The 10,949-nt window shown below is 40.1% G+C and overlaps 1 protein-coding gene across 1 annotated transcript; it reads left to right on the top strand.

Annotated features, from left to right (window-relative positions):
* Positions 1–156: 156 nt before the first annotated feature.
* LOC113339743 (polygalacturonase-like) lies at positions 157–2,766 on the top strand. Its single transcript, XM_026584971.1, has 10 exons — positions 157–276; positions 398–529; positions 634–771; positions 929–1,108; positions 1,192–1,215; positions 1,307–1,514; positions 1,619–1,700; positions 1,809–1,917; positions 2,030–2,140; positions 2,233–2,766. The coding sequence occupies exons 1-10, from the start codon at positions 274–276 to the stop codon at positions 2,476–2,478; spliced, it is 1,233 nt and encodes a 410-aa protein (XP_026440756.1). The 5' UTR covers positions 157–273; the 3' UTR covers positions 2,479–2,766.
* The last annotated feature ends 8,183 nt before the right edge of the window (positions 2,767–10,949 follow it).

Raw genomic sequence — 10,949 nt, 5'->3', positions numbered from 1 at the left:
TGGTATGGCCAAAACCTTAGTAAGAGATTTGCGGTTTTCTTAAAAAGAAAAAGAAAAAAGAAGTATGGCACTCACTAAATTTAACAAATAGAGATCAGAAATGGTCACTCCATAATCTAACTATAGTAATGCATAAAAATAAAAATGTAATGTCTCCTAAACCATAAGTTTCCAATATTTTCTCCCCTTAAACTTCTCATAATCTTCTTTAAATACTTGTTGGGTCATTTCTCATTTCTCATATCAACTTTCAGTTAATGTTTAAAGAAAATTATGGTGAGAAACGCTTTGGATTGTATGTAGTTGGAAAAAAGCATTCAAATTTTAGTTTAACATCTGTCTGAATTCATCATTACTAAATGTATTATTTTTTTTTATTTGTGAATTTGTTTTGCAGCAAGCTGTGAACATTGTTTTTCTGATCTTCGGGGTTGTTATTGCAACCCATATTCATGATGTAGTAGCGCAAGGTGTTTTTAACGTTTTAGATTCAGGTGCAAAAGGTGATGGCGCAGCTGACGACACACAAGTAAGTAAAAATGATTTCAGATAACAAGTACTTTGTTTTTGTGAACAACTGCAGTACCATCATATAACCGAGACTGAGGTTAATGAGTTTTTATCCGATTTTAGGCATTCATCAAAGCATGGGATGCCACATGCAAGGAACCCACCGGGATACCAAAAATGGTTATTCCAAAAGGAAAGAGTTTCTTGGTTATGCCAACCACATTTCCTGGCCCATGCAAAGCCAAAAACATCTCCGTTGAGGTTTGTATATATGCATACCGGTCTGTGTTTTTATTTTTCAAATAAATGCACAGTTGAGGCAGTTGTCGCATAAAGCTTGGCCTTTTATTTTATCTCTTGCACCTCCATAGTGATTTCAGATGTAAATATTATGTTTTTTGTTGCATTTTTTATTTAGCTCGCGGGAACAATTCTAGCACCTGAGTCTCCCAAGGCGTGGGCTGGAAAGGATTCAGGGGGATGGCTCATATTCGCCAACATTGCTGGCCTTAAAGTATATGGAGGTGGTGTAATCGATGGACGCGGAAAAGCTTGGTGGGAACAGTCATGCCATAACCCTAAGTCATTGAATCATGCGGTAAATACTAGTGATATATGTAGTTTGTACAAATTTTATATTTTCAGTATGGTTTGATTGATTATCGTTTCTTTTCTGGACAGGGATGCAGCAAGCGTCAACCAACCGTAAGTATTAGCGGATCGAGTCGATGTATTTTCTTTTTTATTTTGCAGGGTTTGGTAAACGTACACACTACATTTTTGCATGTGATTGCAGGCTATCCACTTCATTAAAACAGATGGTGGCCAATTCAGAGACATTACGGTCCAAAATGGTCAAATGTTTCATGTAGCTCTTATGGGTCTGGATGGTTTCGAGGCATACAATATCAAGATTAACGCTCCTATAGAAGCTCCCAACACTGACGGAATTCACACCATGAATGTTAAAAATGTAGTTATTGCTGACAGCCAATTTAGGAGTGGTAAGTTTCACATAAATTTTAAATGCATAATGTGATCTCTTTTCATTTATCCAACTATATAGAACTCTTAGTCTTTTTTTTGATTCCTGTAAACATTTCGTCAGGTGATGACTGTGTGTCAATTGGAGAAGGAAGTTCATTTGTTTACGTCCGCAACTGTCACTGTGGACCTGGACACGGAGTAAGGTTAGTAATATGGCAATTTTGATGTGTATTTGTAGATGGAGTTCATATCATGATACTGATGGTTGCCATGTTTTCCATTTTGCTTGACGACCGTTGCTTTATGTGCAGTATTGGAAGCTTAGGTTCAGGAGGAACGAATGTAGCAGTGGAAGAGATTCATGTTGAAAAGATTCAATTTGTTGGCACCATGTTTGGTTGCAGAATCAAGACTTATCCGGTATATATGCAAACTTACCATAGAACTACTTGGCCTGACAATTCCATATATACCTGCAAGTAAAAGATGTTTGATCTTCGATTTACTTACTATCTACATGATAACATTTCAGGGCGGGAAAGGGTATTGCCGAAAAGTGACATATAAGAATTCCAATTTTACCAATGTATTGAATCCAATCTTCATCGATCAGTATTACTTCACCCCAGAAACCGTAAACGAGGTGTGTAAATCACTCAATATACTTTTTTACCTCTTATTCTGGTACTAATGAACATTTTTATATGCACTTGATTTCTTTTTATTTTGATGCAGGGAAGCGCTGTTAAGATTAGTGACGTAACGTTCGAAGGTTTGACAGGAACAGCTGACACACTTGTACCGTCTGCTATCACAATGAAATGTAGTAAGATGTTGGGTTGTGACGGTATTAAATTCAATAAAATCAACATAACGCCTGTGAAGCCTGGAGTGAAACTTGTCTCAACTGTTAAAAATGCTCGTGGAGCTATACTAGGACCCGTTGAACCTGCCTTGCCGGATTTGGTTAAATCTGCTTGATGTACCAATATGTTGCATCATTTTATATCAAGCAATTGGCTAAAATCCCAGCCTGATCAACTACGATGATAATTCCGATCTGATTATTTTTCTTTAAGCATTTTATGCTCATAATAAAATTTTGTAACTCGTTTTACTACAGTTGAGGCCCAAGGGTGCAATTTTGCAATATTATTCATGTAAAGATGTTTCCCGTTGGTGGTCTTGAATACTTGTACTTTTGAATTGGCATTTGCTTTATGTTATTTTCGTTGTTGCTTCGATCTACGTTTATAATTTCTTTGTGAATCTAAACTTTTGTCCAATTAATTTATTTCTTTCATTTCAATATTTTTTATAAAAAATGATTAACATTTTAGTCGTACGTTTTCTCTTAATGAATTATCTTGTCCTTTTTACTGTCTTAAGTATATACCAAAATGTTCAAACTCATGAATACCCAAGAGAAAAGAAATGAAGATATTTGCATGCAAAAAAATAAAATCATACTAAGAAAAAACTTTTACATAGAAAATGGAACTATTTGCAAATAATCATATGTAAAAAATAATATTTGTACCATAAACAATGGGGTTTTAAAGAACGAGGCATATTATCAAATTCATTAAGGTGTTAAAAAAATTTATCAGGTATCATACCGGCAAAAGGAAATATATATTGATGTTTCGGGGAGAACCTTCCCAGGTTTGTAAGGCTCACTTTGTTTGTTCTTGAATGAACTCATCTTACAAAAAAAAAAAATACAAACATATACCATAAATTTCGTGTATATATAAACTAAACTAAATATCGAATTCTTTTTATTTCAATGCAGGGAAACGCTGTTAAGATCAGTGACGTAACCTTCCAAGGTTTGATATATAGGAATAGCTGACACTACTTTAACATCTGCTATCACAATGAAATGTGGAGTAAGATGTTGGATTATGACGAAATCAAATTCAATAACATCAATGTCACTCTTGTAAAGCCTGGTGTGAAACTCATGTCCACCGTTAAAAATGCCCGTGGAGCTGTACTAGGACCCATTGAACCCGCCTTACCAGATTTGATTAAATCTGCTTGATGTACCGTTGTTGCATCAATTTATATCGGGAAATTAGCCAATATGTCACTGCGATGATAATTTCAATACTGGATTTGATTATTCTTAATCATTGTATGCATAAAGTTTTGTAAGCTATTTTTTATTACAGTTGAAGCTTAAGGGTACAATTTTGTAAAGAATTTTTCCATGTGGTCTTGAATCCTTATACTTCCAAAATGGCATAATTGTTTAATGTTGGTGCCCAGCTTACATATTTCATTCTATAGATCTAGTTATTCAGAAAGGTGTTGGTGGCCAGCTTGTTGCTAGACTACCCATCAATTTTTGGAAAAACTTATTGTTGAATAAAAATATTTTTTTCATGTACTTGATTCTACTTTTCTTTATCAACGGATGGGTTTTTTCCAGCGTTTTTATCCGGTGAGTGAAAGCAAGTTTCATTCACAGATTCAACATGATTTCTACTCGTTTTTCATTTGATTTTGTTTTCAATCGATTTCCCTTGGTACGTTCTTTCAGTTTTGATTTCCCTTTCGATTCTTTTGTTCGCTGCCTTTTATTTTTTAGGGTTCAAGTTTTCCTTTTAAGGTTTTTACGTAGTTTTCATGGGTAGACATACTAGGGCTTCTTCCCGCAACTTGCTACCTGTCATTCTCCCACCCTTGAACTCTTCTACATCTCCTTCCTCTTCAGAAGACGCAACATCATATGATGGTTTCTGCATTGTCCATTTAAGATCTTGGATGGTTTCCATGATGGGATTAGCGGCCGAGGGTACGCCAAGGGATCATTTGTGAAACATCTCTATGACGGGCCCCTATTCTCCTCCATCTGCAGGGATTAGATTGCAGACAACACGAACATTTACCTTGCCTGGGAGAAAGCCCTATGTTGTCTACGGATGTGGCTTTGTTGTAGATGCATGCATCTACATGCTTGAACGAAGCCGTGCAAGGGTAGAGGTGGAGTTGTGCATGGAGATGTCGTTGCAGGACCTTCCAATGGGGCAGAAGCAGGGGATAGTTTTCTCATTCATGGTTTAGCTAAACCAGTCGAGGTAGGTGTTGTTTGTTTGAGTAGTACGAGTGCAGCAAATTGTGTTGCATTTATGGAGAATGGTAGTGAAGCTGTAGAAGTCCTTTCTACTGATTCACTAAGTACCGTTTTGCAAATACAATACACAACAGTTACCTGCATACCCCACCAGTGCAGGCTTGCCTTCTCAAGGGCGTTGAAGACCTTCCTCGACAGAGTTATAGTCAGCCCTGATAATCTGTTAGCTTGGCTGCGGCTTATTCTTCTTCCAATCTGTACTTGGTAGGCTTCTAAAAGGTCCTAAAAATTATCCCCGGCCAAAAACTTGGTGGGCCCGGAGATATGTATAAAATTAAGCGCAATGAAAACGCGCGGGCCTACAGTAATACCGCAAGTGCACGGTCGTCAGTTGTAGCTCGTGCAAGTACGGGTCGATCCACAGAGACTGGGTGTGTTTTGGAGTTTTCTAGCTATTTTGGGCTCCTAAATTGCTATTGTTGGGCTTTGAATACCCTTTGAGTAAATTGGGTTGAACTGAGCTTGGGCTCAGAAATGTGGACTATGGGCTTTAGGTCTTAAACCTTGTTTTGGGCTTTTGGGCTCAATGAGATTGAGCGAACAGTGGACTGTGGTCTTTTGATTAGACCTGGGCTTTGGTTTGTAAAGGGCCAATGGTTAAAAACCCAGGCTTTGGTTTGTAAAGGGCCAATGGTTAAAAACCCAGGCTTTGGACTTATGGGCTTCTGAGGCTTTTGGGCTCAATGCAGCAGCAGCAGCAGTGGAAGGAAAAACAGTGCAGCAATGCAAGTGCACAGTGCAGTGCAGGGGAAGAAAACAGTGCAATGCAGCAAGGCAAGTGCACAGCACAAGGCAAAGATGGAAGCAGCAACAGTACTGCAGGGCAGAGGCACAGCAGCACTAGCAGTTTGCAAGGCAGTGGCCAAAGCACTGAGTAGCAGCAATCAGCAGGGGAGAAATGGCAGCACTAAGTAGCAGGAGAAGAAGTGGCAGCAACACAAGGGAAAGGAAGGCAATGCAGTAGCAGCACAAGTGCTGCACAGCAGCTGCAGGGCAAAAGCAGCAGACAACAGCAACAGCAATGCAGCAAGCCAAGGGAAGTAACAAGAAAAGAAGTAGCACAAGCAAGGAAGAAAATGCAAAGCAGGAGAAAATAGCAAACACAAGCAACACAGGGAAAAAGCAAAGAACAATGCAAGATGAACCAAGGCCTAAGGCCAAGGGCAGGGATGTGGATAAACTGAAAGTGATAACAATGCAAGTAGTAGCAGTGGCTCTAGGCATACCAATGGAATGGGAGGAGAATTAGCTTGCTATGAGCACTAATTCCTCCCATTGCTCAATCACAACAATGCAAGAGTGTTAAGCATACAAAAGGAATGGCAAGATAATCAGCTTGCTATGAGCACTGATTTCTTCCATTACTCAATCAAAACAGTGTACTGAAAGCTCTAACCTAGCATACCATCACTTCTTGACAATGAATTGAAACACAGTACATCACAAGAACATGAAACAACTGAAATTAAAGGCACAAACATCACACCAAACAGAACATGAACTGAAATTGAAAAGTGAACTAAAATTGAACTGAAATTAAAATTTAACAGAACTTGAAAGTTCTGGACACTGGTGATGAGTGCCAAATAATGTATATATTTATCCCTTTTTGTTGGCAATTAACTCATCTTTTGTGCATTAATTCTACATTTTATCCCATATTCTGTATTTTCATTGTTTTCAAGAATAAATATTTTTCTTACTTAATTTTGCATTTTTAGGTAATAAATAAAGTCTGGATAACTTGCGGAGCGGAAAAGAGCTGAAGAGTGGTGAAAAGCCGGGAGGAATTACACAAGGAAGCCGCGAAGAATGTTGTGCACAAGACCAAAAGGCTAGAAGTGGGCTTGAAGAGGAAGAAATTGTTCTTAAAGAAGAAATGGGCTCAGAATTATCCCAAGCCCAACTTATCTCCCAAACCAAAACCCAAATCCATAACCCACTTCTCATGTAGCCGTCAGATTGGATCCATATCATCATCCAACGGTCGCCTCCTCTTCGTGCATCAAAGTCTGAATTTCCTGACCAACACCACAGCACCTAACTCCATCTTGAGCCGTCAGTTTCGTTGTATTTTTGCATCCAACGGTCGCTCATGATCTGTCTCAATTTCTCCGTTAGATCCGTTTCAGAAGTTATCATCCCACGGTTTTGCTTTGCGATACATCAAACCTTGCTGATCCCGACACACACTATAACACCTAACCCTATATCCCATCAAACCAAACGCACCCTTCCCCTTTCTCCATCGAACCCATCTTCTCCTCCACCCCGTCACAGAGAACCACCATCACCTTCACCACCAACTCCGCCAACTCCACTGCCTCAATCACCACAACGAACACCATCATCACCCTACCACCCTAAACATCACCTCCACACTTCCCCCAACATCCCATCTCCCTAAATCTAGCTGTTATACCTAACCCACACTCATCTCACTGACCTAGGTGTGGGTTTGATACAACACTTCGATTTAGGGCGTCAAATGGAGCAGAATAGGGAGCAGAAGAAGCAGAGAAGAGAGAATAGGCATGGGTCGACATCAATTCAGGGATTAGGTGAGTGGAATTTTCAATTCAAAAAATTAGGGTTTGCAAGTTAGGGTTTCGAAATTTGGGGATATTTTGTAAAACTATAAAAGGCAATTGATGTGTAGAGAGAAGGGTGTTCTTGGGTTAGCCAAGTTAACCCCCAATTTGGGTCTGAGTAGGTTTAATTTTAATTTTAATTTCAGTTTCAATTTCTATTTCAATTTCAAATTACTCTTTCTGTTTACCATGTTTTAATTCATCACTACCATGTTTTAGTTCATCACTAGGAAGTAGATGAAGCCTCTATGCCACAGTGAAGTAAATGATTAGTTTTGTTCTTGATGAGCTTGAATTAGAGCCATGGAGAATTGATTACTCAGTGATGATAGTAACCTGTGATTGGTGGTGCTGTAAGAAGACCACCAATGCTAGGGGTGAACAGGATTAACTAGGTGAGCAATTTTCTTTAGATATAGGATAGTTAGTCAATTAGTGACCAAGTCCATCTGTGATTGATGGTGCTGTAAGAAGACCATCAATGCTAGGGGTGCATTAGTGAACTAAGTGAATAGATTATCCTAGATGAAAGCCCAGAACACAAGGCAGGCCTGAACCTTCACCTTGTTTACTAAGGCCAAGAGCAAGACTTGCACTGGACATGATATAGCTGAGGATTTAGGTGGATTCAATATCCTAGTTTTCCCCAATTCCTTGTTTAGGTAGATTTTACTTAGAAAACAACCATAGCTCCCTCCAAGTCCCTGTGGACAAACCCTTTCTTCCCATCACTAGCTACAACTGACCCTGTGCACTTGCAGGTCAGTTTGTAGGTTCTTTCAAAACCCCACCAACTGGCTAGTCCAGCATGGCTTTACAACAACACCCACAATTCCCTTTTATACCCAATACATCAAATTAGGGTTATCACCCATTTTCCCAAAATCCCAAAATAAAACAGTACAATTAGGTTTACTGTTTTTCTAGTGTTCTGGGTCTAATTTTTCCCATAACCCTACTCTCATCCTCTCCTAAGCAGTTCTATTACATCAATTGGGGTTTTCTAGAAAAACCATAAATTATAAAGAAAATTAGGGTTTTCAGACTTGGGAGAAAATTACCATACTCTTCTGATTTCGTTGTCCCCTCTGCGATTAAGCTCATACCCATGCTTCCACTTGCATATGCTCTCTTGAAACACGCCTCAATGTTGTCTTCTGATGGAACCCTAGTTCTGTCTTTCTAGGTTTTAGCGTCTGATGGAGAAGCTATAACCGAGGAAGAGAGAAGTTGAGGTTATGGTCGAGGCGGTCGGTTTTGGGAAGGTGGTGGTGGCAGTGGAAATGGAGGTGAAGTGAAGGCTGGTACGGTGGAGGCAAGAGTTGCAGTTGCAGCTCTGCAACTGTCGGTGAAGGAGAAGGAAAAGAAAGAGAAGGGAAGAGGAAGAATGAGGTTGGTTCGATAGTTTTAGGGTATGGGATGTTCTGGTGTGAGGCGGGTCCATCAAGAGGTGATGTTTCGTGATATGGGCCGTGGGATGTGAAGCTGGTAGGTGGATCGGATGGTTCCTCCTGAAGAGGTTGGTAGCGACCGTCAGATTTTTTTGATACAACGAAGTTAACGGCTCTAGATGGGGTTATGTGTTGTAGTGTTAAGCGGAAGTATCGGGATTTGATGAACAGCAAGGGAGCGACCGTTGGATTCAACTACCATCTAATCTGAAGGCTTGGAATTTCAGCGCTGTGGTGCTTGGCAGAGACTTCAGATTTTGATGATCTATGAAGGAGCGACCATCGGATGCTTCTGAGAACTGATCTGATGGCTGAGAACGGAGGCATTTTTGTGTGTAGAAAATGAGGTTGTGCGCACCATTCTTCGCGGCTTCCTTGCGTGATTTCTCCCGGCTTTTCACTACTTTTCTGCTCTTTTCCGCTCCGCAAGTCATCCAGACTTTATTTATTACCTAAAAATGCAAAATTAAGTAAGAAAAATATTTATTCTTGAAAACAATGAAAATACAGAATATGGGATAAAATGTAGAATTAATGCACAAAAGATGAGTAAATGCCAACAAAAAGGGATAAAATATATACAATATTTGGCACTCATCAGTACTCTTTCTTTGTTCAAACCGAGAAGTGCAGCTGAAGAGAAATCCGGCAATAGGAAACGTTTACAAGTCGCAGCAATCAACCAGGCCCTCTCAGTGTGGAAGGAACCCAATGGTTGTTACGTTCTGGTGAATAATTTGCTACATCAGTCGGTACATATGAGGTCTATGAAGGCAGATTTGAAGAAATAGGGAGAGGCCAACTTGACATCTTGTCGTAGGAAGATGGGTTGTGGCCATTTTGCGGCTGCAATCAGAGTTTTATCTTCGTCTGGGGTTGCACCATGCAGTGAGAAGTCTTACACAAAACTGTTGGATAAACATCCAGCTGCACCTTGTCCTGAAGTTCCCGTTGATGACATTTTAGCTGACCCTGTCACAGTGGATTCCAAGGCTATTTTGGGGGCTATCAAGAGCTTCCCGAAGGGCACATCATGCGGTTGTGATGGCTTACGTGCGCAGCATTTGGTTGATGTTTTGAGTGGGGAAGCTGCAGCAGTAGCGGACGACTTACTCTCATCGATTTCAGGGGTTGTCAATCTTTGGTTGGATGGAAAATACCCCCGTGAGTTTAGGAGAGTTCATTTCTAGCGCGCCCTTGACACCGCTAGTCAAACCTGGGGGAGGTCTTAGGCCCATTGTCGTGGGTACATTTTGGCGTAGATTGGTTTCTAAACTGGCTGCTTTCTCTGTCGGGAAGGATATGAATTCTTATTTAATTAGGCGACTACCAATTTGGGGTTGGTGTGCCTGCTGGGGGAGAAAGTATTTTACATGTTGTAAATCGCTTACTGGAGATAAAAGGTCACTCACATAAAATGTTAATGTTGCTTATTGACTTTTCTAATGCATTCAACATGGTGAACAGATCTCAGCTCATCAAGGAAGTTCGTCTTCATTGTCGAGGTATTTCTCGCTGGGTATAATTTTGTTACTTGCGAATTGCTAAACTTTACTATGACCAATATATTTTGTCTTCTGCACTCGGTGTCCAGCAAGGTGACCCTCTCGGTCCATTGTTGTTTGCATTGACACTTCACCCTTTGGTGAAGTCTATTCTTCTCGATGTAAACTTGATTTGCACGCCTGGTACCTTGATGATGGTACAATTCTTGGTGATAATCTGGAGGTAGCTAAGGCCTTGAGCATAATAGAAACTGAAGGACCAAGCAGGGCTTTACACCTCAATATAAAGAAAACCGAAGTCTTTTGGCCTTCGTTCGATCCCAGAAGCACAGAGGATGGTGTTTTTTCCCCGGACATTGGTAGACCTTTTAATGGTGTTAAACTTTTGGGTGGACCTATGAGTTTGGATTTGGACTTTATTAGTGATATGATGTTGAGCAGGGTACACAAGACTGTTCAGCCTATGAATGCAATTGAAAAACTCAAAGATCCTCAAAGTGAGATGTTATTACATCGCAATTGCACTGGTGTGTCTAGATTATATTTTGCAATGCGAACTACCAATCCTACATCTCTGCAACCTGCCACTGACCTTTTCGATGATCAGTTGCTTAAGTATTTGAGACTCCTCATTACTGGTGATGGTGCGGGCTTTGGTCATTTAAAACAGAGATTAGCTACCTTTCCTATCAAAGATGGTGGACTTGGCATTTATACCATGGCTGACACCCGTACTTATTGTTATCTTGCTTATCAGATCCAG

The sequence above is a fragment of the Papaver somniferum genome, unplaced genomic scaffold (genome assembly GCF_003573695.1).
Source record: "Papaver somniferum cultivar HN1 unplaced genomic scaffold, ASM357369v1 unplaced-scaffold_21, whole genome shotgun sequence".
Classification (NCBI taxonomy): Eukaryota; Viridiplantae; Streptophyta; class Magnoliopsida; order Ranunculales; family Papaveraceae; genus Papaver; species Papaver somniferum.
The sequence above is the reverse complement of the archived record's forward strand: the minus strand, read 5'-3'. Positions and strand labels throughout refer to the sequence as shown.